This window comes from Oryza brachyantha, chromosome 3, assembly GCF_000231095.2.
Source record: "Oryza brachyantha chromosome 3, ObraRS2, whole genome shotgun sequence".
Classification (NCBI taxonomy): Eukaryota; Viridiplantae; Streptophyta; class Magnoliopsida; order Poales; family Poaceae; genus Oryza; species Oryza brachyantha.
Window position 1 is genome coordinate 2,638,976 of NC_023165.2, and position 27,246 is coordinate 2,666,221.

The 27,246-nt window shown below is 41.3% G+C and overlaps 4 protein-coding genes across 8 annotated transcripts; 2 read left to right on the forward strand and 2 right to left on the reverse strand.

Annotated features, from left to right (window-relative positions):
• Positions 1-4,094: 4,094 nt before the first annotated feature.
• LOC102716583 (serine/threonine-protein kinase EDR1-like) lies at positions 4,095-10,277 on the forward strand. Its single transcript, XM_015835406.2, has 13 exons — positions 4,095-4,690; positions 5,506-5,928; positions 6,137-6,240; positions 6,415-7,673; positions 7,887-7,927; positions 8,040-8,108; positions 8,233-8,333; positions 8,711-8,789; positions 8,869-8,967; positions 9,065-9,133; positions 9,223-9,272; positions 9,518-9,694; positions 9,792-10,277. Exons 1-13 carry the CDS (start codon positions 4,232-4,234, stop codon positions 9,928-9,930), a joined length of 3,069 nt encoding a protein of 1,022 aa, XP_015690892.2. The 5' UTR covers positions 4,095-4,231; the 3' UTR covers positions 9,931-10,277.
• Positions 10,278-10,937: 660 nt separating this feature from the next.
• On the forward strand, positions 10,938-13,576 carry LOC102714076 (formin-like protein 20). Of its 3 annotated transcripts, none has more exons than XM_015835695.2 (3): positions 10,938-11,174; positions 11,272-13,161; positions 13,249-13,576. In XM_015835695.2, the coding sequence occupies exon 2, from the start codon at positions 11,696-11,698 to the stop codon at positions 12,269-12,271; it is 576 nt and encodes a 191-aa protein (XP_015691181.1). In that variant the 5' UTR covers positions 10,938-11,174; positions 11,272-11,695; the 3' UTR covers positions 12,272-13,161; positions 13,249-13,576. The 3 variants fall into 3 exon arrangements, with proteins under 3 accessions (XP_015691181.1, XP_015691182.1, XP_006649434.1); XM_015835696.2 differs by having other exon boundaries at positions 11,621-13,161; XM_006649371.3 differs by lacking the exon at positions 10,938-11,174 and having other exon boundaries at positions 11,195-11,414; positions 11,621-13,161.
• Positions 13,577-14,314: 738 nt separating this feature from the next.
• On the reverse strand, positions 14,315-15,404 carry LOC107303876. Its single transcript, XM_040522623.1, has one exon. It carries the CDS (start codon positions 15,346-15,348, stop codon positions 15,049-15,051), a length of 300 nt encoding a protein of 99 aa, XP_040378557.1. The 5' UTR covers positions 15,349-15,404; the 3' UTR covers positions 14,315-15,048.
• A 2,200-nt stretch (positions 15,405-17,604) lies between these two features.
• On the reverse strand, positions 17,605-22,377 carry LOC102714353 (probable RNA helicase SDE3). Of its 3 annotated transcripts, none has more exons than XM_015835649.2 (6): positions 22,112-22,377; positions 21,727-21,911; positions 20,421-21,211; positions 20,185-20,346; positions 18,641-20,092; positions 17,605-18,528 (listed from the first exon to the last, which is right to left on the reverse strand). In XM_015835649.2, the coding sequence occupies exons 3-6, from the start codon at positions 21,201-21,203 to the stop codon at positions 18,043-18,045; spliced, it is 2,883 nt and encodes a 960-aa protein (XP_015691135.1). In that variant the 5' UTR covers positions 21,204-21,211; positions 21,727-21,911; positions 22,112-22,377; the 3' UTR covers positions 17,605-18,042. The 3 variants fall into 3 exon arrangements, with proteins under 3 accessions (XP_015691135.1, XP_015691136.1, XP_006649435.1); XM_015835650.2 differs by having other exon boundaries at positions 22,097-22,377; XM_006649372.3 differs by lacking the exon at positions 21,727-21,911.
• Positions 22,378-27,246: the final 4,869 nt, after the last annotated feature.

Genomic DNA, 27,246 nt, shown 5'->3' on the forward strand with positions numbered 1-27,246 from the left:
TTCCGGGCGTGGGAGCGCCGGGCGGGGCACGTCACAGCGCGCGCGTGTGGGCTCCGGTGGTGGCCAAGATAAGGGCGGTATTGGCCGTTTCCCCAGTAATCCTACCTGTCCTAGCCGCTGTGCCGCGCCAAACATGGGGCGCTGCTCCAACGGTTTCAGACCAGAGCACTACACTTGGGTATCTGTGTGTGTTCTCTTTCTGGTCTTGGAATTCAGTGCACAGAATCTACGCATCACTTTGCTGTCATTTACTACTAGTACTACCAGTAAATCAGTACTATTAACTGACCAGGTCATGATACTATATGATAGGGAACTGGGAACAGGTCAGATGCCTTGGAGATTGGCTGGGAGGTTTCATGTGATTGAAGAGAAATTGTCAAGAAAAGAATGGAACCAGCAACTTGTGGTGCAGGTAAAGAGTGTAAGAACTATAAGCTGTCTCCTATATTCAGGAAAGGTATAATTTTGCTCGGTCAGATACTTCTCGGCGCCTTTTCGGGTTAGGCAAGTCACCTGACCCGTACGTAGAGGTAAATTGGCATAGCGTTCTGTACTAATAATACTACTATGTGTGAAGTCTGAAGTGTCAGGTTTGGTAAATTACTGTCAAATTGCTCAAATCCTTGAACTGGTAGGAATGGAAGATAGTTTTAGGCCTTGTTTAGTTTGAAATTTTTTTGCAAAAACATCACATCAAATATTTAAACATACATTTAAAGTATTAAACGTAGTCTAATTATAAAACAAATTTCAGATTCCGTCTGGAAACCACGAGACAAATCTTTTGAGTCTAATTAATTCGTCGTTAGCACATGTTGGTTACTGTATCACTTATGGCTAATTACGTCCTAATTAAGCTTAAAAGATTCGTCGCACGATTTTCTCTATAACTGTGTAATTAATTTTAATGTTCATGTATATTAATGTTTAATTTAGACATTTAAAGATTTGATATGATGTTTTTAAGAAAAGTTTTCGTAACTACACGTGCCCTTACTTCGGTGACTAGGACTGCTGGTCTCAGCTTTGATTGGATATGCACTACTGAGGCAAGGCGCTGATTGCTCAACATTCAGAGCTTATCTGAGCCGCCGTACAGGTTTGCTTGTCTCGTCAGCTCAGACTATTTTGTGCGTCATCTAATCTGGATATGCACTAGAACCAGCAGTGGTTGCGCCGTTGTAGTCTTCTTCACTACCAGCGATTACCAGTAAGCTAGAGTAATTATTGTTTTCCTGGTGATTTTGTTATGTATAGTAAACAAGAATATTGTTCTTTTGCTGCTAGTGCCTGGCCATGTTATGTCTCTCTTTCCCAAGGTTGCGGCTTTTATGTTCAGCTGGAAGAAAAAACTAAACTGTTTTTTTATTCAAAACCAAACTATTTAGTTACTTCTTGCAAGTTACAAGCTTTGCTTTTATCTCGCATTTCTGACCGTGTTATATTCTTTCTTTCTGAAAAACTAGTAGACTCCGGCACTCCGCAGCACGGAGCTAGACAAAATTAGAATTGGATTTGATAAACAACTCTTATACTGTAACGCAATTATGATTTTCTATATAAAAGCTGAAAATAAAATTGGATTTCATTTCCAAGTCTTGCCTTATTTTTCTATTTCATGCATATACAATTATAATATGTATAACATGTTTAAAAGTTGAATTAGATTTGATATACAACACTTATTTTCTTTTTCTTTATAGATACAGTTGTAGTCTGTATATAACTATATCAATCAATACCATTATAATCTGGATCACATGATCTAACGGTTCAATTTCTTCTCTTTTCTCTAATTATTATGGTAATATTTACTCTTCGGAATGAATATGTGGCTTCAGTAAACTTGGAGATTCAGGCACCGAAAGATCGGATGATTTTCTCTTTCTTTTCCACGAGATTACGGAGATGGTGCACGGACGCCATGGTAGCCGATCTCAAAGACCAGTCTGAACTCTGGAATCTGAACTGAAGTACATAACCCTTCGAATCAAAACGAAAAAAATCTCGCATATTCTTGTGTTCCTGTTCATCGTCGGATCCTTGACGGCGAATGCTCTGTAGCACTCACTCCTCTGCCTGAGAGTACGAACAAAAAGCAGAGGGGATAAAAGAAAACATCAAATGACGCTTTGCTTTGTTGACATCCAAGTAGCAATCGGCCGGTCGTTTTCTTCCTTCCCTATCCATGGAGGCTGGAGCAGTTGCCGCGTCAAGAAGAAGAAGAAGAATCATCGATCAAAAATCTGCCACCGCATCGACATGAATGCATCGATCACACGATTGTTTTGGAGTAATATATATCTCTGTGCGTGTTTTTTTTTCTTATCGATCTAAAAACAAAATTTAAAATATAAACTACGATTAAAAAAACTCAAAATCAACTTAAAATGGCTCAAGATTTCAGGCCTATTCGGTTTTGGAGGAATACCGAGCTGTTATTTTATGAAAATATTGTAAAATTAATCCGTGCCGAAAGAGGCATGTATAACTTATATAACAGAACAGGATGAATTTCGTGTCACCATCAAACATTATACCGTAGCATCGTTTCATATTACAATCCGCAACCGAACCAACCGTGAGACACTGTACATTTGAGTGACACTAATCAGTTATGGGCACCACTCCCTTCAGGTTTTCGTTGTTACATTGATGCTTCCTGGAAATCTCAGATATCAGGTTTAGGAATTTTTGTGCATAACAGCCTCACTAATGAAGCAATCTTCTTGCAAGCTCCGTCGACTATTTATAACACTCCTCTTCAGGCTTAACCGGGTGCAATTATTTTGGAGGTCTACATTCAGAGCTGGTGAGGCAAAAATCTGCCTGCTCGTCGACATGAATGCATCGATCACACGGTCTCACGGGTTTTCCCCAATCAAATTGGTAGATCACGCGCGAAATCGCCGATCAGAAAGAGAACCGAGCATCAAGGCATGATGGTTTTAGTTAAAGTCGAACGACATATTTATAAATAAAATTTATATATATTTTATTTTTTTATTGATATAAAAGTAAAAGGATAAAAAATAAATTACGATAAAAATCCCAAAATCAACTTAAAAATGACGGAAGATTTTAGGCCTATTTGGTTTTAAAGGAACACTGAGCTGTTATTTTATGGAAATATTGTAAAATTAATCTGTTCCGAAAGAGCCATGTATATAACTTATATAACAGAACGGAATAATTTCGTGTCACCATCAAACTTTACACCGTAGCATCGTTTCATATTACAGTCCGCAACCGAACCAACCGTGAGACACTGTACACTTGAGTGACACTAATCAGTTATGGGCACGGTTCTGTACTATCGCCACAACGAATGAACCAATCAACAGACCCAGTTATACACAGTGAGCTACTAGCTCCGTCCCATAATAACATTATTTTTTGTATTTTCGTGTTCAACGTTTTGATCATTTGTCTTATTTAAAAAATTTATAAAAAAACTTAAAAATATTAGTCACACATAAAACACTATTCATGTTTTATCATCCAGTAAGAATAGAAATATTAATTGCAAAAAAATTTAAATAAGATAAAGAGTCAAAACATTGTATAAAAAACTAAAAATGATCTTATTTTGAGACAATTTTGAGACAGAGGAGGCAGTACCACCGATCGTGATTAGATTTAGCAAGACATGTAAGTGACTAACCAAAGTTAAGTGTTTAGTCCACTAACCAAAATGGTCCATAGTGACGCGTGAACTGACGTGTGAGAGTGAGACTGGCAACGCGGGCCCACACTGTCAGGCCCCGCATCCCCGGTGCATGCACATCCTCCGCTGCTGCCGCCGCATCCTACCCCACAGGCAGAGGAAGCGCGGGCCCCACCCACGATCATCGACGGCTGCCCGTCCTCCCGCCCGCGTCACGTCCCAATCTCCGCGCCCCCCGCCGCGTAATCACCCCCGTCCCATCCCATCTCATCTCAATGGCTTACTTCGGTAATTAACCCCCAACTCGATGCCCCATCTCACTTAACCCCCCCGCACTAAGCTAAGCTACTAATCGCGCGTTTTGCAGTCTAACCCCTCGGAAACTTCCTTCCTTCCCTTTCCTTCTCCCCAACGCTTCCTTCCCTTTCCCCAACCTCGCGGTCGCCTGCGCCCACGCTTCCGCGCTGCGCGTCGCCGCCGCCGATCGATCACGCGCGGCGCCGCCCCCGCGCGGCGGCGGAGTGGGTGGGGGGTGTATCGAGGCGAGACGCCGTGGACGGGATGAAGAATTTGTTCAAGAGTAAGATCAAGTGGCAGCACCGGTCCAACGAGCCGGCGGCGCCCCCGCTGCAGGGGGGGCAGGGGCAGGGGCTTCCGCAGCAGACGCCGCCGTCGCCGTCGCCGGCGAGCTCCCCGTCGGGGGGCCCTCCGGCGCTGTCCGTCTCGACGGTGTCGTCTGCTTCCCCTTCCGCCGCCGCGACTCCGACGGGGGCGGCCGCGGCGGGAGATGGGGTAGTGGGCGGGGGCGGGGGTGGGGGTGGAGAGGATTACATGTTGTCGGAGGAGGAGTTCCAGATGCAGCTGGCGATGGCGCTGTCGGCGTCCAACAGCGAGTGCGTGGGCGACCTGGACGGGGAGCAGATCAGGAAGGCCAAGCTGATAAGCCTCGGCAGGGGCGACCGATTCGCCGCCGGCCGGGAGGAGGACCACACCGCCGATGCGCTCTCCCGCCGCTACCGGGTGAGTCTCCATGACCAAGGATCCGATTCGAGCTCGATATATAATGCTAAACCATGCAAGCATGTCAATACTGATCTCTTAGTTTGCTAGTACATACTACATACAGCAGAACAGTAGTCTTAGTGCGGTGCAAGGGTTGTGTTACATGTTATGATTACCAATGATCACTAATACAATCCATGATACCATTGTTCGTGTCGTATTCAAATTCAACCAATGGATTGGATAGTAGCTTATGTGGCTATGTCTAGATCATTCAAATGTGAATCTTCATCTTGTTCAGTGGAATGGAAAATCACACGTACAATGAAAGGGCTTCTACCTAGCATCTGCGAGTATTCATTCGTGTATACTGTGGAACCACCCCTGTGATAAACCCATTAAAACCATACAATTTAATAGAATGCTACTACAATATACATTGCCATGTTTTTGCTGGTGCATTATTATAAAAACAAACAAATCAGTCTTTACATTGGATACTGCCAAACAATAAACATCTATTATTTCTGGGGATGACGAGGGAGTAGACGATACAACTTGCAAGGCGACAAGATGTTCTTGACTGGAGGTTCTTTTGCAGACGATTGTAGCCTTGTTGGTTACATCAATCTATGTTTTTTATCTGTTGGGTTGATGCCATTCAATTACTTAGTGAGTGCTATTTCATATTTGTAGATATTTTGCCTGGTCAGCCACTTTCTGCACTCCATGTTGAGTCAGTTAAACTTGGGGATGATATTTCTAGTTATGAAGTATATTTTCTTGCTGGATTGTCTGATAATTTATCATTGTGCTCCTATTCTGCCTTTCAGGACTACAACTTTCTTGATTATCACGACAAAGTTATTGATGGCTTCTATGACATTTTTGGCCACTCTATGGAATCATCCAAGCAAGGGAAGATGCCATCACTAGCAGATCTTCAAACAGGCATAGGCGACCTAGGCTTTGAAGTCATTGTAATCAATCGTGCCATTGATACAACCTTACAGGAGATGGAACAAGTTGCACAATGCATCTTGCTTGACTTTCCTGTTGCAAATATTGCAGCCTTAGTTCAAAGAATAGCTGAGCTTGTTACAGATCATATGGGTGGACCTGTGAAAGATGCAAATGACATGCTCACTAGATGGCTAGAGAAGAGCACTGAGCTAAGAACCTCACTACACACAAGTTTGTTGCCTATAGGCTGCATCAAGATAGGCCTGTCTCGTCACCGTGCCCTACTTTTCAAGGTCATCTCTCTCTCTCTCTCTCTCTCTCTCTCTGCATGCGTGTATTTTGCTGGGGGGCCCACAGTTTGCAGTGTCCGACAATGCAACCAATGCTTGGGAGTCGATAGTAAATTATAAAATCCTCCATATATTGAATGAAGCAATATATTTCTTCATTTGTCCAACATATATAGATGTGCGCTTATGACCATTGTGCATCTTCGTGCAGATTCTTGCTGATAGCGTTGGCATTCCGTGTAAGCTTGTCAAAGGGAGTAATTATACTGGTGATGATGATGATGCTATTAACATTATAAAGATGGACAATGAAAGGTATTGATGTATTTGATCTCTGCATATTGTTCACAACATAGTTATTCTCCGGGAGAAACAATCCAAATACATTATTTATTTAATCATCTGCTACCTTTGTTTCAAAAACATTTTTAATTAATGTGGTATTGATGCCTTACATTTTCTAAGTGGGTTTATGTGTTGCGTTTGCAGGGAGTTTTTGGTTGATCTCATGGCTGCTCCTGGTACTCTTATTCCATCGGACGTCTTAAGTTGGAAGGGCAACTCATTAAATTCCAATGGAAGACTCTCCCAGAATCAGCTGGCTGGGTTGCCAAGTGCAATTGATTCTAATCTCATTGCCAATGTGTTACCACCAGAACATAAAGGTGGTCAACTGCCATTGTTTAGCAGTGGCGATTGGATATTGACCAGTCAATCTGTATATGAAAAAGATGCAGCCGCAACATCTTCACAGGCCTCTTCAAGTGGTACATCTTCTGTTACTGCTGGAAGTGCTTTTGATAGTTCTTGGACGTTAGTATCTCATGGGCAATCAGATGATCCATCAACCTCTGCTGGTATATCATCCCAGAAGAAAGTTGTACTTCCAGGTGGAGAACATCCACGGAATGAGAATATAAATGCACGGAATGAGAATATAAAACTTGCTTCAGATTTGCAAGGAAATCCAGAGTCCAACTTATTTGCTGACCTTAATCCTTTTGGGGGTAGGGAGTCCAAAAAGACTTCAGTGCCATTAAATGGGCCAGACAATAGAAATAATGAGTTGCAAAGACGCAGGGAGAATGTAGTCCCTAGCACAAGAAGACCACAGCAGCGTTTGGTTATGAAAAATTGGTCTCCTTACAATGATGTTTCCAACAACAAGCAGTACAATTATGTTGAGGATTCATCTGCACGTAGAAATATTGGTGATAATGCTGCATCATCATCTCAGGTGCCAAGGCCATCTGCGAAAAATACTAGCCTTAACACTGGAGTGCGCATTGATACACCATACATGGCAGCTCATAATTATGATAATAATATGGCTGGTTCCTCTGCAATGAAGATGCCTTCTGCAGCTGGGATTGGGAAGGTTCCTGATAAGGTTCTGTATGGTGATTTGGACAAAGGCCTTACTAGTTCTAGACTGGGGGATCAGCCACCTATCGGAAGACAGAAATGGGGCAATTCCGTAGAAGGAAGGATTCCAACAAGCACAGTTCAAAATCAAGCAAAAGAACACAAGGAATACTATGACGGAAAGCAAGACAATAAAAAGTTACATCCTGATCCAAAGAAATCTCCACTAGACAGATTCATGGACACATCGATGCCATCAAGGAATCCGGAATCTGCTTCACCATCCTTTGCTAGGTCACACAAGCTAGACAACATGTTTGATGATGTGTCTGAATGTGAAATTCATTGGGAAGATCTTGTGATTGGTGAAAGGATTGGCTTAGGTATTATTCTGCAACTAAGATTTGACATGTTCCTTGCTGCCCTTCACACTAACAAGTTGAACCGACACATCTTTAACAATACTCCAAACTTATTATAGCTCAGCCACGTGTTTTAATTCATTGCGTTATATTGTGCCAGTTTGCGGCACAAATCATGTGCATGTGTTTGCTGTGAGAAAACAACTTGAATGAACTTCTTCCTCCTCCCAACAGGTTCATATGGAGAGGTGTACCGTGCTGATTGGAATGGAACGGTAAAAAACTGTTTCATTCTATTTCCATCTTGAGCCTTCCCATTCTTCCAAGAAGTTAAATTCTTTATTGTTTTATTTCTGTAACAACAAAATCATTTTTGTTTATTTGCAGGAAGTAGCTGTCAAGAAATTCTTGGACCAGGATTTCTATGGTGATGCTTTAGATGAGTTCCGGAGTGAAGTAGGTGAAACTATATGTATTTTATCGCAGAGCTTTATTGGCTGTATCATGCCTTCATTATTTGTCCTTTTTAGTTCATTGTTGCTGCAATGTTTTAATTTGCAATATGCTTTCTTTTTACAAGGTGCGGATTATGCGTCGATTACGTCATCCAAATATTGTTCTCTTCATGGGTGCTGTTACTCGCCCTCCAAACTTATCTATTGTATCTGAGTATCTTCCAAGGTATAACAATTTTGTACTGCTGTTTCTACGGTACATCTTATGAAGATTTTTCGTGTTTATGATAAAGTATCATGGAATAAATGACAAAGAAAACATTCTAGCTGGATGGGCTAAAAAGAAAGCTCTTTTAATAATTTAGCTTTAAAATGGAACATAGCACTGGAGGTTCAACATGCTGTAGTTGAAATACCTGTCTTCATCAGACATAAAATAAATATAATGATTTACTTGTGCATGGGAGGTGGCATCTGTCTATAATTGTTATATTACAGTGCAGCTCATGCTCATCTCTTGTGCTAAGTCTGTAGCACTATAATGAATGCACTGGTGATGTTCAACAAAATGATGTTTCACCCTGACTATTGTATTCTTGGCAGGGGAAGCTTATATAAGATCCTTCACCGCCCTAATTGCCAAATTGACGAGAAGCGCAGAATTAAAATGGCCCTTGACGTGGTAAGTATTTTGTATATTGCTCTTGGCATGTTTGTTTAGTTTTGTACCTGCTTGTGAAAATGGTTGCTTTCTCTTTAAGGCCAAAGGAATGAATTGCCTCCACATTAGTGTACCAACAATTGTTCACCGGGATCTTAAATCACCAAACTTGCTGGTTGACAATAACTGGAACGTGAAGGTACTGTGCTTGTTTTACCTTTTAACAACTAAATTTTGTCTGGTCAGTCATATTTATGATTGCGTCTGTCTATTGGCTCACCAATGATATGAAATAGGTCTGTGATTTTGGACTTTCACGCTTGAAGCACAGTACATTCTTATCATCCAAATCAACTGCTGGAACTGTAAGTTCTAACCTAGTCCATAGCATGATGAGTTCTATCCTTTGATCATCACTTAGTGCTTACCATTTCTGTTTTCAATACCTTGCCAGCCTGAGTGGATGGCACCTGAGGTCTTGCGGAATGAACAGTCAAATGAAAAGTAAGTTGTTCCTTGATGGCTTTTGTTTTAATAACTGTTTTGGGTTTGTCCTAGCTTTTTGCATTTATTTCCTCGTTCTGGGCATTCCATTCAAAGTTGTCCAGCACTGTTAGAGGACAGGATATATATCTTCCAGTCTCTACGTAAAGAAATGGAAACAGCATCTCCCTCTCAAACTTTTCAGTTTTCCTTGTTTAATTGGTGTTGCGGTACTCTAACTCTGCTATCACCTGAAATGTCTGCAGGTGTGATGTTTACAGCTTTGGTGTCATCTTGTGGGAATTAGCAACACTTAGGATGCCATGGAGTGGAATGAATCCAATGCAAGTTGTCGGGGCAGTCGGCTTCCAGGACAAGCGCCTCGATATTCCCAAAGAAATCGATCCTCTAGTTGCAAGGATCATATGGGAATGCTGGCAGAAGTGAGTTTCTTGAAACAAACTTGTTTGCATCAACAGAGTATTCCAGCTCCCGACCGTCATGCTAAATTTGAGCTAATATTTTACTTTTAAACCTCAGGGATCCAAATCTGCGGCCCTCATTTGCACAGTTAACGAGTGCTTTGAAGACTGTCCAAAGGCTAGTAACCCCTTCTCATCAGGAAGCCCAAAGCCCCCCTGTGCCTCAAGAAATATGGGTGAACTCTTCTACCCCTTGAGGAGGGGCAAATGGGCAAATCCACACTCAAAATTGTGAGTAATTGATGATTGTTGCTGCTATGTTTGTTCAAGTCTGCAAATGTGGGCGCATTCTGTAGATTTGAGCGCCCCTAAATGGTAGACATCCTGCTGCCGCGACAAAAGAATCCAGTGGCAGAATTATGTATAGAGACTATAGTCATCGATCAATCGATGACCCGAAGAAGAAAAAACATCCAGTCTGTGGCATCTCATTTTTCATGTTCCCAGTTTGTAAAACCGTTTGGTTCGAGCCCTCTGAAAAGCAGTGAGAGCTCGTCGCGTTGGAGAAAGCATCTGTGTCTGGCTGTGTTTACAGTGGATTGAATAGCTGTTGCCGCAGAACATGTTATCTTGGAAATTCAAACGGTTGTAATATAGAACCTTTTTTGAACCTATAATTTGAACGTACATGATGGTAAGAATATTTATTCATTTTTAAAGAAAATTTCGCAAAACTACATGTATTGTAGTCCACACAAGTGTTTTGGCGCGTGATAAATAACACCAGGTATTTGGTGGCACCATTAACCCATTTAATTTTTTGCTCTATGGTAAAAACAAAAATGCTAATATACAACTTATATATTATAATGGATCTGTAAAACTTGATTTATAATGCCCGTGGTTCCGTGAAATTAGCTCTCTTCTCCGAGAGGCAACTCGTATCTACCCTAGAAAGCCATCGATCGAACGGCCAGGATTAATCCGAGGGCTGATCGGACGGGACAGCGAAGGGCCGGGGGTCGAGTAGTTCAAAAGCTCACGGTCCTAGTGGCATTCCCGTAAAATACTCCCAACCCCGAGCCCACTCTTCCCACTCCACTTGCCCACACACAACCCAACCCCGCCACGCGTCCTTGAGATCACCGTCCGTTCCCGCCGACCACCCTGATCCGACGGCTCCCCCGACACGGAGGTACGTGCGGGGGGCCGGACTTTATATTAAACCTGGCTTTGCGCCGTCCCATTTCAAGTCCGGAGCGTCGCGTAGCAGCCGATTGGATAGAGCTAGAACAGAACTAAAGAACTCCTCTCCCTCTTTCCACGCCCACTAACCCCAGCCGCAACCACCGCCCTAATCGCATCCTCCCCGCCGATCCGCTCGCGACGGCAGCGGCTAGATCCTCCCCGATCGTCCCACGATCCCGGCGATACCTCTCTCGAGACCCTCCCCGCGCCTGGAGACGTCGATCGGTGCGGTTCATTTTGTGCGGCGGGATCGGTGAGTTTTGAGGGTGATGATTTGGGAGAGAGAGGGGGGGGGGGGTGTTGTGTGTATGATCCGTGGTGTTGAATGGTGCGATGATTTGGTTGGTCAGGGTTTGTTTGGGTTTGGGTTTCGTTTTGGGACGGCGGCGGGAGAGGAGTGTGGAGGTGAATCAGGCGATCGATCTGAGTAGGGGGGCCGCGATTTCTGTGCTCGTTTCGGTTCCGATCTGCTACTTGTTTGTAGATCTGGGAGGTAACTATCTGTAGATCTTCTGCTGCTGTTGCTGACCTCTGATTTAATGCTGTGTTACTTTACGTTTTGGCGATGAAAGGAGCGAAATTTGCTCGTTCGTGTGATTGTTTTCGCATCAGAACTGGATTTACTGTGATTTTCCAGTAGTTGCTGATTCAAAATGGCATGTTTTGATGTGTATTCGCGTTTGATTTGCTTGTTACTAGGGCTTCGTGGGATCTGCCGCTCGAGCTGCCGGAGTTGTACACTCGGTTCCGTCACCTTAGCCTGTGCCTCGGGTCATGGCCGCTCTTGTCATCTCGCAGCAGCGAAGCAACCAGCAGCATCATTCGTCCGGTCGCCGGAGGAAGCCATCGTCTCACTTTGCGTCTCCCCAGTTCATGCGTGGCTTCCATGCTGTCAACTGCCGAGCCTTCCACTCCAGCGTCAGCAGTGGCATCCTCCCATCCCCGCCCCCACCCCCACCCCCACCCCCAGCGCGCACCTACTCCTCCCCTGAGCCGAAGACGCCCAAGTCGCAGCCACACCTTGGGAAGAAGCGCAGCAGGGCAATATCTATAAGCCCTTCGACGCCTCCTCCCTCCCGGCCTGAGCTCTGGGCTGGCCCGGCTTTCTCTAACTCGCCGCCTCCCAGCTCACTGCCGATACCCAAGTTCTCCCTCCACCAGAAGCGCAGTGTTTCACTCGACTTGCCAACTGCTAACCAACCAGATGACGTGGAGATGCCCTTGCATGCTAAGTCAGCACCTTCGTCGCCAACTGCAGGCTCAGGTGTCAGCTTATTTAGTGACAGTGAGACTGCTATTGCAACGGAGAATCTGAGGAGAATCCTCCATCTGAAAATCGCTGATCACTGAATGACAGATGGGCAGGTCCTTGTACATAGGCAATCTGCAACTAACCTTGGTAGTTTGTATAGAGTAATGAAGAACGGCCATCTTTTACCTGGATGGTGGTTCTGCATAATGCATCAACAGGAGGCACCGCAGGTGGGTGAAGCACATCAAGTATGCATGGCAGTTAAACTGCAGTGAATGACTTGGTGGTGACACTGCTGGTTGGCTGGATGAGAGCACAGCAGTTTCTGAGTAGCCTGTGGTGACCTAAATGTTCCTAATGTTCTTTCAACCTTTTAGGTATTCCTTTAGGTTTTAGATCACCATTTGCATTCATGGTCTCACATCATTAACCTTTAGTCAGAGTTTATCCTTGTTCCTGGTGGTTCATGCTCGGCAGGGTATGTTAGTGTCTTAGTACTGTTCAAATCCATGTGGAATAACTGTAGGATAGCAATTATCTTATTTTACCTGCATTCTGCCTCACCTTGTAGACATTCCTTACATCCAGTGACTCACTAGTCTTACCTGCTTCTGGTGTTCTGCAAAGAAACTACGATCTCTTGGTGCTCTCTTCTGTTTTTTGGAAGGAAGAAGCACAGTGGGATTTCATGGAGCTCCAATCTCTAATGCTCTTGCTCCCATGTCCCATCTGACTCTACTAATTTTATCCATGCACCTTTTTGTATTCTGTAGTTTGTTGCATATCTTCCATGTGAGATCCCTACCATCTTCCTTTCATGCCTTCACCACTAGAGTTGTATCTAGTAGTGGTATGCCTTTTTTCGGGCACCATCAATAATTCCTAGTCCTGTTTATGTTCACAAAATGTATTTGGGATTCTACTGCTCTATATGACGGATAAAGAATGGCAGACTTCAGAGACCTCTGAGCATGCAGACCTGAATATGGTAATTAAACTCTTTTGGTATGCGACTCTTATGCAGCCTATCTCTTTGGTTAATGCAATGTAATTCCTGTGCTGTGGTGCTCTGCAGGTTTGCTTATACCAGCATGCTTCCCGTTGTTCACCTGGAGCTATTTAGCCACCATCAAGTTTGAATAATCGTCGCAGTCAACAGTCAGCACTCATATATGCTAGAATGTCAATTCAGTGTAATGCCTGCTTGGCTGGCTAGTCGTATCTGGTACTGTTTTGCTATAACATTTTGTCGGTGTCATAAAACTTTTGCTTGGCGTCTGTTTGGCTGGCAGACGTTGCCTTTTCCTTATCAGCTTGCTTGGTAGTTAAAAGTAGACTTATGTTCCACTTGTCTTAAAAAAAAGTTTCTATGATATATTTGGAGTTAGTGTTGTAGCACGTAACTTCTGATGTGTGCAGCGTGATCTATGATGTTCTATGATTGGTTATGACGACTATGCATTTCATCAGGTCATGCGGTTTTATTCCATTGATGAGTACCGGCTTATTATAACATGTTGAACAATTACTCTTGCATATCAAAAATAAAGAAAAGAAAGAAGAGTTACTGCATTCCAAAATAAAAGAAAAAGAACAGTAGCTACTAAATGAAGCGTCCAGTTGGCTTCATGCCCTATTTGTGCCGGTTATTCTATTCTGGGATCAGGGAACTTCTCTTCTTTTGAATCTGACATCCTTTGCATGCTCCCTGATTATATTCGTTGTGCATTTTTGCTGGGTTGATCATGAACAAAGTTTCTTGCTTCTCGATAAAGGGTAAATAGAGGAGATAATGAAGCAACAAAGCATCCCAACTCCTCCAGGGTTTAACCATATAAATGCGAATGTGCTGTATACCAGGTGATGAGACTGAAAGGGATCTTCTTTTCATTTTTTCGGGGAAAAGGCCAAGGAAAAAAAAACGTCATATTTGTAAAAGAATATGTAAATAGAACTTTTATATATATATATATATATATATATATATATATATATATATATATATATATATATATATATATATTCTTAGCTACCTAGAGTAAAGGTAAAAATAAACTATGACGAAAAAAATCAACTTTAAATTTAAAGTCGAAAATTTAAATTTTAGGTTATTTTGTTTTGGAGATCCAAGCGTCCAAGTCACCAACCATTTTGTCTTGGAGCTCCAAGCGTCCAAGTCATCAACTTCATAGTATGGTTCTCTGAATCTCTGACATATCATGAGATGGAAAAACTCTCACCAGATTCTAGTCGCTGGTCTTGTTTGAAGCGGAAGAAATTTAAACAAATTTTACAATAATCAGCATGAAATAATCTATTCAGGAATTTCATAGAAATTTCGTAAACAATGGTAAAAAGACCTGTAAGAAATGCGGAAATCTTATCTCAATTTGAAGCTACATCCTACATGCCAACAGCACATCTTTCGATATGTTTACCTAAAAATATAATTTTTCATATGTTAGAAGCATAAATCACCTATATGGATGATTGGTTTCTTGAAAAACCTTGACCCAAAGAAACAAACTTACTGTGATTTCACTTTTCAGAGAGAAACGGCAAGTCGCCGTCGCATAGGTGAATGAGTATTCGATGATCACATTTTCGATCAAATCCTTCGAACCTGCATGAAACCCTACCAATCCTCAGCCCAAACACGCATTTAGCTAGATTATTACATCTGACATTACATGCTTGAAATCCTAACTCAGAGATGCAATACACGTCGTCTTGCTCAACTACCTAAAAAAAATGTCATCTTGCTCAGAACTCTGATTACAAGATGATGATTATGGCGCTGGACTAATTGCAGATTAAAAAAAAAAGAACCATCACGCATCGATGCAAATGCAGGTGCAAACTTGCGATGGCATCGTCAGTTCGATCGCCTGCGCAGCAGCATCTGCCGCATGCCGTCGGCGACCCTGAACGCCGGGTTCTTCTTCCTGCACTTGGCGCAGAAGGACATGTGGTCCCTCAGAGCCTCCTCCATGCCTCCGGCGGCGGCGGCGCCGCCGCCGCCTGCTCTCTTCCTCGCCGCCTCGTCCCTGACCGCCTCCGAGCAGAGGCCGCACAGCCACCGCCCGCCGAAGTCGGCCTTCACGCCGAGGATGTACCCCCGGGTGCAGTCCTCCCTCAGCTCACAGCACTCGCACTTCGCCGACTCCACCTCCATTGCCGGCGTGCTGGCGTTTCAGAGGGAGGAGCTCTCTCTCTCTCTCTCTCTCTCTATACTTCTGAAGAAGAAGAGCATTCTGAGATGCTGGCACTCATGTTTTTTTTATAGATGAGGAGCTTAGCTTAGCTTAGCTCTGGGGGTGTGGCAGTATGGTCAGCCTCGTCATTTCGCTCGTGCTTATTAGCGATTAAAAATAATTTGTGAGTAAAATTTTTATATATGTGTTTAGTGATTTAAAAGTAAATGCTGGGAAATAAGCTACGATGATAAACCCCCTCCAAAAATCAATTAAGTTCTAAATTTTAAATTTTCACTTAGCATATACTATGTTACTGTGGTGCATAGTACAAGTGAAAAGTGTCTAGGTGAGGTTTACTTTGCTCTGCCTCTATTACTGTGTGATTGCTCATGGAGATTGATACATAACTTTGTCTTCGCTTGATTTGGAATCTGAACATTCTTGCAGGGTTACCACAAATTTTCAGAGTCACAGTTGGCTCTGAGATGCAGCTACTGATGAACAATGCACTGACCTGGAGAGATACATGTCCGGGCACAAAAGAGAAACAGTAGAATTGCTAAAATTAGTTATATGGAATAGTTTTGAGATGTTCTTTGAAACAAAATTTGCTCAAAAACTTACTCATCTTCTTAACAACTCACCATACATTGACTCGGAAATCACAATGAATAGTTTTCTGACAACAGAATAGCTTTTCTTTTTTTTTTTTGCGGGGAGACAACAGAATAGCTTACCATATTTTTTTTTAACATTTTGTTTGCTTTTTTTGAAGTTGTATGAGAAACTGTTGTAACATGATTCCAGCACCAAGTGGGTACGGAGACATAATCAACAAAGATCTCTCTGCGATTCTTGCTCTCTACATGCTTCATAAAGCTTGAGCAGAAACCATGCAGAACAACGTAGTTGCCATCGTTCTTGGACCACCAAGAACAACACTTTTGGCCCCATTCTGATGGATTCCAGCCGCTGTTCATAATACGACACACCTGGCCTTGTCGGATAGGTTGTTACATAGTTGATCAATGCTCATTACCCGTGTAAAATTATGACGAAAACACGTTTGTTCTGCTTGTCTTAACCAGGTTTTCTTCGACAAGATCAGTTCATCTTGGACTTGCATGACAATTCATTATCCAAAACAGAGGCCAAGCCAACTCAGGTTTCAGTTTTCGGACCTACCATCCATGCCAAATGCTAGAATACACATGTTTTAGGGACCCTGGTTGGACAGTCTGGAGTAACTGCAGAAACTCCATTGCATTAAAGTAGTTTCAGACTCTTTGGCATAACAAATGGTTATCTGTACTTAATTTATTAGCTGAAAAGGTTGGTGGTACTTATTGGGTCCAAGACTCCAAGTAGGCAAATCCCTTCTTTGGTATCATTTGTACAGCTGGGTTGATTCAGTATCATCCCCAATGGAGGGTGACAACACCAGCTGTCAATTTTGACGATCTCTCGACATACTTGACACCACTGTTTGTTTGTCCTAGGATCACAAGGCAATGGAGTATACAAACAAAACGTGTCTTCTTTTCTTTTCTATGTAGAGTGTAGTTACAGTACTACTTTTCATTTGCAAGCCAGTATGGTAACTCAGAACCTCATTCTACTCATTGCTATGTACTCCTCCCATTCTGAAATATAAGCATTTCTGGCTACATACTTGGGACATACATAGCTGGAATGCTTATACTTTAGAAAAAAAAAAAGGGGAGTAGTAGTAATAATACAGTATTGCAGTGTGATAAACATGCTTGATACTGACAAAAACAGCAAACTTAATAGAAGGAACAGGTGGGTGTGCAAGAAATTGAGGAACAACTGAAAGAGGAACAAGAACAAAGGGCCCGGGTTGGACCTCCAAGTTGCATGGTTTCATTGCTGCAGCTGCCATTGCTGAAGGCCCCACCTTAGGTATGCCCTTGTCAGTGAGCTTTACTAAATAATACTAACAAGACAATCGATGCTTTGATATATATATATTCTCTTAATCTACTAATGATCAACTACCTCAATGATTCTCCATCACAAGTGTTTGTTGCCCTTTATCCATCAGAAAATAGAAACCCCAATTTCTACCAGATACTGAATACTCTCCAATATTCCCACATGATCACCGCTCTGTTACTGCTAAATTGTCATTTTGAAAGAAATGTGGGTAATTTTGATGAAATATACATCCATAAAATCTTCATGCCACAAATCATATTACTTTTATGTGTTTAATTCTAAAGAAAATGTTAAATCTGCATGTATTATAGTCGGGTGGAACCACAGAGGACATCAACAGCTCAAGTCTTAAGTAATGTCAGATAGGATAAACACACTTGTGACAATAGCAAGTGAGAACGCTATATATATGCCCATAGCTAGCAAGATGATTAGTTTCAGAGTTTTCAACAGGAACATGTTTCTTCCTGTATAGCCTAACATAGGCAGATAATGGCATAGAGACGGACAAGGAAAGGCTACAGACTGCAGACAGTAAAATGGGTGACTGAGGATGAGCTGAAAGCCTCAAGGAAAGGCTACAGAGTGCAGAATTGGAGACAGTAGACTCTGAATGTTAGTCCTTACAAGGTTGATATCAATTATTACCACTTGCACCTAGGTAAAATACTTTCTTGTCGAAAAAAATATAAGGCGGTCACTCGCGAAGCCGATCAATCATCCCAGCCTGTTGCAGGGACATTTGAAACATCACACCATTCAGGAGGAAAAGAGTACTTCGCTGCATACGCATCTTGGACTAGATTATCGTTGGCTGGGCATTGCTCAGGCTGTACACCATCATGCTCAACATGTTCCTCAGCGTTCTGCTTCAGCATCACCTCAGGAGAGTCTGCTTCAGCAGCGCTGCTAAGTCGTTGCTGCTCCTCATCTGGAGTTCTCTCAGACCATTCCGCTTCATTTTCAGTGGATGGCAAACCATTTGTATGTCCACAACTAGAGTCGGATGGGTCTTGCTTGTAGTTGTAGTTGGCAGATTCTTCTTCTTGTTTGTAACCCCACCCAGCAGGTTCATCTTGGCTGTCACGAAATCCAGAGACTCTGGTGTCTTCTGGAGTCTCTTCTGGTGGTGGAAGTGGGCATCCTTGATAAGAACCATTGTCTGCACAATACCTCAAGAGCCTATCCCAATGTCGATCCTACAGTAAGGCTCGTCAGCTTTGTCAAGAAAAGCAAGGAGTGGTTGCATGATTTAAGCAAAATATCATGAGCAAACCTAAAAAAGCCACAAATAGGCATACACAAACTCACCTTAGTGATAATGTGAGGGTTTCCAACGATAATGAGCAATGATTTGGCTCGTGTGATAGCAACATTGAACCTTCTGTGATTGCTTAAGAATCCCAGGTTGAAGAATTTGTCAAACTCATTATGCTTTACTGTTGACCTGACTGTAGAGATGATTATTATTTCCCTCTCTTGACCCTGGAATTGCTCCACACTTCCCACTTTCAAGTCAGGCATTTCAAATGATTCAAGGGCCTTCTTTATCTTGACAACTTGTTGACGATATGGAGTAATGACTCCTATGTCACCTTCACGAACATCACCACCCCTTGTCAGCTTTCGGATGATGTTTACTACTTTACTAGCCTCAATTCTATTGAACCATGAAGGATTATTTCCTTCCCTCTCATCGCACCCTTGAATGCCAACAAAAAGAACAGGGAATGCCTTGTTAGGAAGATCAATGCAGTCATATATAGATGACACTTCTTTTTCTTTACAGGCAATTAATTGACCCCCATAGAAAAGCTCTGATGGCAATTCGAGGATTGCTGGATGGCACCGATAATTCCTCACTAGCTTTGTTACATAGTTAGGACCCCCTGTGCTGTACTGCTCGTATTCAAATAGCAGCCTTTGCAGATATGATTTCCCCAAACCATCCTTCTCTGCTTGTTTACAAAAAACCACTGGTCCTAACTGCATGGGATCTCCTGCTAAAACAACAACAGTCTCTTTTCCACACAAACCTGACAAAGGAACTATGGCCTCTGGCTCAGAGGCTTGACCAGCCTCATCCAAAAAAATGTGTGTGAAATGCCCCCGACGAATGCCTTCGGATTGCAGCATTGATGAACTCATGTAGGTTGATATAACTATCTTGTATCGCAGTAGTGCTTGCATTGGAGGACACTTGAACACCGTATCTTGAAAGAAGCAAAACCGGATAAAATTAGGATCGACATCCTCGTATTGACGGCTGGAAGCATTTAGCCTAAATATATCACTTGGGCGAATCAGATAACTAGCCTGAAGAAGCTTTGCCAAAACATGGTCCGCAGCACTATTAGAAGCAGCGCATATGAGAACATTTGCCCTCCTCTTGGCTGTATAAAGCTGCAAAATAGCCTCCACAAGCGTCATGGTCTTGCCAGTGCCTGGAGGTCCATATATCACATAAGGTGCAACCCCTCGGTAGCCAAGTATTGTTGAAACTGCATCAGCTTGCTCAGTGTTTATGTGTGGATTTAGAGGTTTAAATGACCACTTCTTCGTACTTCCATAGGATGATCGACGGGGGAAGAAAATGTCAGGTCCCAAAATTTCTGCTTCATGGATAGCCTTGTAGAGCCTTCTCATGTTGAGTCTATTATATGTGAAGCTAACATCATATTGATTCCTATCACGGTGAGCAAGGTGGAACTGGCTATCAAATTTCAAAAATATTTCATCTGCTTCAACCTTGTGAATGAAGCCCTGGAGAGCAAATAAATCATCACTAACTGATAGAATTTAGAGTATTTAAGAATATCCAAGAAATATTTGAATGTCAAGGAAAGAACACAAACTTGATAAGGCCGAACATCACTTCCAGCATGTCTGGCAAATATATAATCTCCATGAACTAGTGAAGGCCTTCTTTCAGCCAAGCCAGGGACCTCAAGTGACAAAAATTCATTGCCTCTCCTCCTCATTAAGACATGCTCCATGTCATATGATCTCATCTCCTCCTGCAAATGCGACACTGAAGTTAGCAAAGAAGGACAAAACATAAAATCTAAGACAACTACATGCTTTGAAATACCTCCAAATGAATTTCTTCCATGACTAAAAGAGTGCTAAAAAATTTCGCATAGTTTGTCATGTCCAACTCTTCAGATAGGACGTCGGGTCTCTGTTTACTTTCAATGAGTTCGCGGATGTCTGCAGGTATTGCAAACTGAGGGAGCTTATACTTGAATCCTTGACTGTGCTGCCGAGTTGGCCGACAACCTGGCACAAATGAAGTTGACTCAAATGTCTTCTTCTGAGTGTGTCTCCTGGAATAGGGTTTGTCAGAAAATAAAGCCTGGGAAACATTATCATCTGCCAATAGAAAGGCTACACGCTCAATTTTCTCATCGCCGATATCAACGTGCACGATTGATGTATGCAAGCCAATATCTTTTGGCGTACAAGAGAGCCAAATTGTAAGGGTTTGCTCAGGCTGGAGTGTACGATCTTCCACAGAAGTCAACCCAAGGAAATTCTTCTTCGCCTCCTCATCAGCATCACTCAGTGGCGGTTTCATCATAGAGAGCACATAACTGTCTTCTGGATTAGAAGAAAATATTCTCACACTCCACACATCTAAGGGTTCAGAAGAGGTATTTTCTATGCTAATGGTGTCAGCAGATGTTTCTCCAACAAGGACAGATTTTGGTTTGCCCTTAATGAATGGGAAAGGAATTGTGACAACCACAGGTCCATCGTCAAGTGAATAATCCTGAAGAGAGCCATCATTCTGATAATCCATGAACTCTACATCTGGCTTCTCACCAGCCACAGAGTACTCATCATCTGAATAGTTCCTAAGATAGGTACCCATCTTGAATCCTGAGACATAAAAAATGTTTGAGCAAATTAACACCAGTTCCAATATGAAAAATAATCACTCAGGGTAACTCTGAAATGAGAAAAAGCCCATTTTAGACAATGTGAAGAGGGAATATGCTGCCGACCATCAAACATATGAACTGTTGTCACAACTCAAGATCAAATTTACTGTAATAAACTAATAATTTTATCTTAAATCGAATGGAGCACAAAATATCAGCATTTTTCGTTTTACAGCATCACTACATTTTACATACTGTACAATGGAGTAATCAATAGTTGGAACACACGAACGCCCATTTGGACCTGTAACTTCAGAATTGCTGTTTCGTTGTAATCGCACTCAGGCTGCGGCCGACCTAGGGCGTGGGGGTTCAGTTGAATCCCAATTTTTTGGGGTTGAACAAACTTCTACGCTAAGGTTAACGCAAAAGAAAAGAAGAAAAAAAAGAAGGTGTGTGCACAGAGAGGGATGACTGATGAGAAAGAGGATGTGCACCGGTGCGGGTGCTCACCGGCGGCGGAAGCAGCAGGACGCCGGCACGCTGCTCGCGGGATGGAGACCGGGCGCAGGCGGCGCAACTCGCAAGGCTTTGGGTTCTTTTAGTACAAGAACAAAACCCTAACAATCTCCACTCCTAGTCCCCTCCCTTCTTCTCATCCTCCATGGCATATAAAGGAGTGGTTTTTACGCGATATTCTGAACAAAAAAAAAAACAAATTTTTAGTTGTTTTCAGCCGATTAACCTGGCCCCCATGATCGAAAGTTCGAAACCAGATTCATATGCATCCCATGATACAATCAACCAATCCACGAACAAAATCATGTGAAACAAACAAACAAGGGACAATTTGCAATGCTGCAGTAACTCTAATTACACTAACAAAAGAAGGCGTCACCAGTTCTTGAGAGAAGAACACCGGTGTTTTGTCCAAGAACTGCCCTGGCCGAGTCGACCGGAGATGCAGGATTCAGGAACACCAATCAAGCACCGATCGAGGAGGCGTCGCGAGGGAAGAGGCGGAGAGGGTTTATGAGGAGGAGGAGGAGGAGGAGGGGAGTTGGTGCGAGAGAATCACGCAGGGCGAGATATCATGGAACTGGCATTGCAAGTAGTGTGGCATTCATGAGTTGTTCTGCAGAAGTTGCAGCTCTGAAGTCTGAACTTTTGGATGTGCATCCGTGCGCCTTTTTGGGAGGAACCCGGACCACCTGTTCAACCTGAAACAAAAAACAGTTAGGGTTCCTTTAAAACACACGATTAAGAAAATAGTAATACAGAAATACAGAATTTTGATATAAGTATGAACGTAATAAGGAGAATCGTAAAATGTAGAAAAAGTACAAAAATCACGTTTAGTTAGACCGATGAAAAAAAATAGAAATTTGAGAAGAGATAAAGATGAAGAACTATGCATGAAGTTGGATCTTTAAGTTGCAAATGAACTTATATGGTTATTTTTAAAATAATAAAAATTATCAAATGACCATATATGAAAAAAAAACTATAAAATTAAAATCCTACAAAATTACGTTGTTTTTCTTGGAATTTCCTGTTAGCTATCTAAACACATCATCTTTCAAGATTCCTCTAATCTGTATTCATGCATACTTTACCTGTGCATATCTTAATTCTATGTTTTCATATTTTTTTTATATTTTCTAAAATCTCGTGTTTCAAAGAAGCTCCTAATTTAATTTATGTAATGTCATGGTTGGATGCTAATGAAACGGATGAAATGGAAAGTATTCAGTTAGATGCACCGACATGATTTAGTGGCTTTATCTTTTGGTGGGGCTTCCGATCGATGTGGGTGGTTTCCCCGTACAAAACGACACTTTGGCCATCAGATTGCCAACCAATGCATTTGCCAAATTAATTCTCAATTGATATTGGCAAGAAAAAAACGAACTGTAAAACCATCGGCCAGTAAGTTTATCCTGTTAAATGCAATTCACAACTCGGATTTGAAGATGAGCAATGAAGAGATGCTCTACCAAATTATTACTACCGTTTACGGTAGGTAAAACACTAACTATTTATAAGTACACGATGTGTAAATTGTAAAGATTTCACAGCAACAAATGCGAACGATTTCTCCTGCGTTCACTGTCACAGTAATTCATCCCTCGATGCTTGGTCCCCATGGCAACAAATTTGTCTGATCACGCAGCCATATTTCCCAGGATTTGGAGGCACAAACAGGAACTGAAAAAAAAAACACTCAAAATGTGTTTAGTCGCCGATCCGTTAAACCGCTGCGCGTGAGAGGCCGTGCATCACTCATTATGTGCCACGTTATCTACCGTGCACCACCAAAAGACCACCACCAAAAGACGGTTTATACATCGCGTTGGGCGCGAGAAGGTTAGTTTTATATTTTTTTTTAAAATAAAAATATTTATATACATATTTTTAAAATAAAATTAATAATAAAAAAATTCTTAAACCGCCGCGCGCGAGAGAGGCCGTGCATCACGCGGGCCGCATGGGCCACAAGATTCGCCCACGGTCACGAGCTTCTGCTGGGCCGGCCGTCCACCAGGAGGGCTGTTTTTCGCGTGAGTTTCTTCAATATTTTCTACAAAGAAAAAAAAGGTACAAACATGCACGACACATGGCGTGGAAGATATGAACTTACATTTGCGAGAGATTTGCGAGAGTGCTAATATTTATCTCTCTGAAACTTTTATTGGGTTTAAAAAATGCTATAGGATTTTCTTTTATTAACTATACTAATATCACTTGTTTGAACTAAATGAAGTATTCCATGATATCACCGTGGTCTAATTTGCAAAAGACATGTAGAAAGCAGTCGGAGGATGACAGATTCATCACTAGAGACATTTAAAGTAGTATAGATTAAAAATTAAACTTTAAAATTTAAATGTGAATTTGATTTTAAAGATTTTTTTATCGTAGTTTATTTTTTATACTTCTTTTCGATAGCCGAGAACGTGTATAGAAAAGGCTTATATCTTATTGTTTAATCAGCTATATATAAATCGTTACGCTTATGCTAAAAAGAGACGAGGACGTTGGCATTCGGAAGATGATCATGGCTGTTCGACCGTGTCATCTTTGCTGATTATATTAATCACTAAACTGTTCACTTGTTGTGGAATCTGGGTCGTGCTCGTGCTACACGATCTCTCCTTTTACTACTCCTTTGCGACAGTGATATGATTCGGACAGTGTCACAGTTGTAGGGGTAGCAGGGAAAATTCTTGGCTACTGTATATGCCTTCCTTATTACAGTTTCTCAGTGAACTTTTCATGAACGGTGGTGGAGTACGTACGCACCGTACCGGCTGTCTACGTGATGATAGGTTGACACCGACCCATCGACCACAGCTGCATACTGCAGCTCGAGCGTATCATCATGTCACTCATGCCATGCATGCTTTTATTCATTTATATTCTTAAAACCGTTATGTTTTCAGATCAAGGTAAAGCGTAATTATCTGTAGATTATGATACAGTTTTCGAGATGCTATTATAACTAATAATATTAACATAAAAAGTCATTTTAAGTAATTGAACTTTATGGTTATTTATTTAATGATAAACATAGTAACACGTTGGTTGCATTATTTTGTTAGATGAAGATGAAAGATATCTGATTTTTTACTAGTTATTTTATGTTATAAAAGAAATAATTAATTACTATAAAATAGAACATTCTAATTTAGAAATGTAAGATATTAACATAGAATTTTTTAATAAAAAAATCAACATTTAGCCGTTCGTAAAGGTGCGCATAGAAACCGATAAAAATCTAAAAAATAACGCAACCATTCTAACGTAACTGATTTTTTCTTTTTTTTCTTATTAATATTAGCCAAAGGTTGAATGTTAATAGTACTATTCTATTTTGGGAGTAGTGCTGATTGAAACAGCATTCCGACCGACCTGGCCGGCTGGATGTGAGTACATATGCATGCATAAGTGGCACATGTTACAGTTATTTAAGGTGTGTCGTGTTACAGTAGCACCAATATAACTGTATTTATAGACTTTTTTAATCAAACGTCTGACCGTTTTGTTTTATTTAAAATTTTATAATTCATTTTTTATTATTTAATAATAATAATAATAATCATAAAATATTTTTAGATAAAAAAACTATTAAACGTTGACTATAAAAAATGTAATTATTGTGCGACCGTGGGAGTAGCGTGCATCGCGTATATATATTTCGTGTGTTGGGAGTCAGAACTCATTCTGACAGCTTCTGAACCACGCAAGAAAGATGCATGTGTCATTTTCCAAAGGTAAACGGCAGCATGTATAGGCTTCTCGTCTCGATCGATCGTCGTCTTCGCCTTCTTTCTCATTTCCAATCTCAGGTCTTTTCCCCGGCCTTCAATTCAAAGCGAAAGCTCGCCTCACGTGTAACGTGTAGGTTTCTTCCAGGGTTTACAAAACCTACCTCGGTATCCCTAGCGGATGGCAGTAGTAAAACTCTGGGTTTTTTATATATGCAAATAAAATTTAAAAGTAATTTAAAATTTAATTGAATTTGATGTAGTTTTGTATTGGTCAATCACGTTTATCGCTTCGTTTCACGTGTATTACTTGGTGTGTCATTTTCCAAAGGTAAACCATGATTTTGCATTGTGCAATTGAGAAAGGAAATAGTTAGACAAACACCAACCTAATTGAACTGAAACATACTGACAAAATGATAAAAATAAAGATGTCCATTAAAAATGTCCACCTATGTTCAAATCTTTAACTTGAAACATATTTAATTTTAAATGTTAGATATATATATGATACAAGCAGTCATACTAATTATCCTTATCATATACTTATTTCGAACGGATTCAGAACGGTTCTGGCTACCAACAACCACTAAAAACTAAGCCTAAATTAATGAACTGTGCGTGCTATCATAGTACGCAATTTGCTCAATTCTATTATTTTTTATCCACGGTTAATTTAAAGCAACACAATGGAATTTATTGAACTACTTTTATTCTCACATTCTCCTTTTCTTTTAATTTCCTCTATAGGAAAAAGTTTACTTGACACCATAAACTATGCAACAGGGTATCTACCCCAGAAGTATTCAAATAAATAAGTAGTTTTATAAGTAATTTTATAGATGTGAACGATAACGTAGACAATGACATGACAGTACAGAGTTTTAAGTACTTTTAAGCATAACAACTTCAAAATAAACAAATATATAATTCTCAGGCTTGTTGATTAGTGAGAAAAAAGAACTAGCCTATTAATGAGAAAAAAAGTTGGTTGGGTCGACTAAGGAGAAATGAACTAATGCTTGTCACATAATCAATACCACATATCATATGTCATATGGATTTGTTTCAGTCCAACAAAAAGTAACTCAAGCTATCGGTAGCTCACGGTATCAAATCGTTTCTGATCATTAAATTTAACAATGCTTATTCTGTTCAACTAGATCCAATGATAAAAAATGATTTAATCCCGTGAGGTACCAGTACCTCAAATTACTTTTTATTAGACCGAAGCAAATCTCTATGTTATATCATCGTCCATGTGGACAAAATCATTTATAAAACTATCTTAGGATCGAGTTAATTGAACCAATTTAAATACTACAAAGGTAAAATACCCGGTTTTATAAAGTGGGTTAAGTGAAACAACCCCTATACCTTAAATGTTAAGTAAACTTTATCCTCTCATATGGATCAATGTGATTATGTGAAGGCTGAACCCTAAACTACGCCGCAGCAAATCTTGTATCCGCCACCTTTTTACTGCTCCATGTGCACGGTAATTTTTAGCATTATCTTCCCCAACTTTGCATCATTATCGCACGCTGCAGACTTTGCAGTAAACACCATCCCTTGCTTCAATGGCAAGGATTAATGGTGAGACATGCAAGGCCTCAACCTCTGAACTTGATGCTATCACCCATGCATGAGTTGTTTTCCATTCTTTTCCATGATATGATAGCACTGGCCTTTAGACTTTATTTAGGTACCTGTTTCCTCCATGCATGCAGCAGATTGTTCAATGGAAAAGTGCAGCATTGTCCAT

Bases quoted from the DNA above. Each gene is read 5' to 3' on its own strand.
- LOC102716583 (XM_015835406.2), top strand. From the start codon at position 4,232: ATGAAGAATTTGTTCAAGAGTAAGATCAAGTGGCAGCACCGGTCCAAC. The intron at 7,674-7,886 runs GTATTATTCTGC...TCCTCCCAACAG, and splicing joins TGGTGAAAGGATTGGCTTAG to GTTCATATGGAGAGGTGTAC. The intron at 9,695-9,791 runs GTGAGTTTCTTG...TTTAAACCTCAG, and splicing joins ATATGGGAATGCTGGCAGAA to GGATCCAAATCTGCGGCCCT.
- LOC102714076 (XM_015835695.2), top strand. From the start codon at position 11,696: ATGGCCGCTCTTGTCATCTCGCAGCAGCGAAGCAACCAGCAGCATCAT.
- LOC107303876 (XM_040522623.1), bottom strand. From the start codon at position 15,348: ATGGAGGTGGAGTCGGCGAAGTGCGAGTGCTGTGAGCTGAGGGAGGAC.
- LOC102714353 (XM_006649372.3), bottom strand. From the start codon at position 21,203: ATGGGTACCTATCTTAGGAACTATTCAGATGATGAGTACTCTGTGGCT. The intron at 20,347-20,420 runs GTATTTCAAAGC...TCGCATTTGCAG, and splicing joins TGGAAGAAATTCATTTGGAG to GAGGAGATGAGATCATATGA. The intron at 20,093-20,184 runs GTTTGTGTTCTT...TTTGCTCTCCAG, and splicing joins GTGATGTTCGGCCTTATCAA to GGCTTCATTCACAAGGTTGA.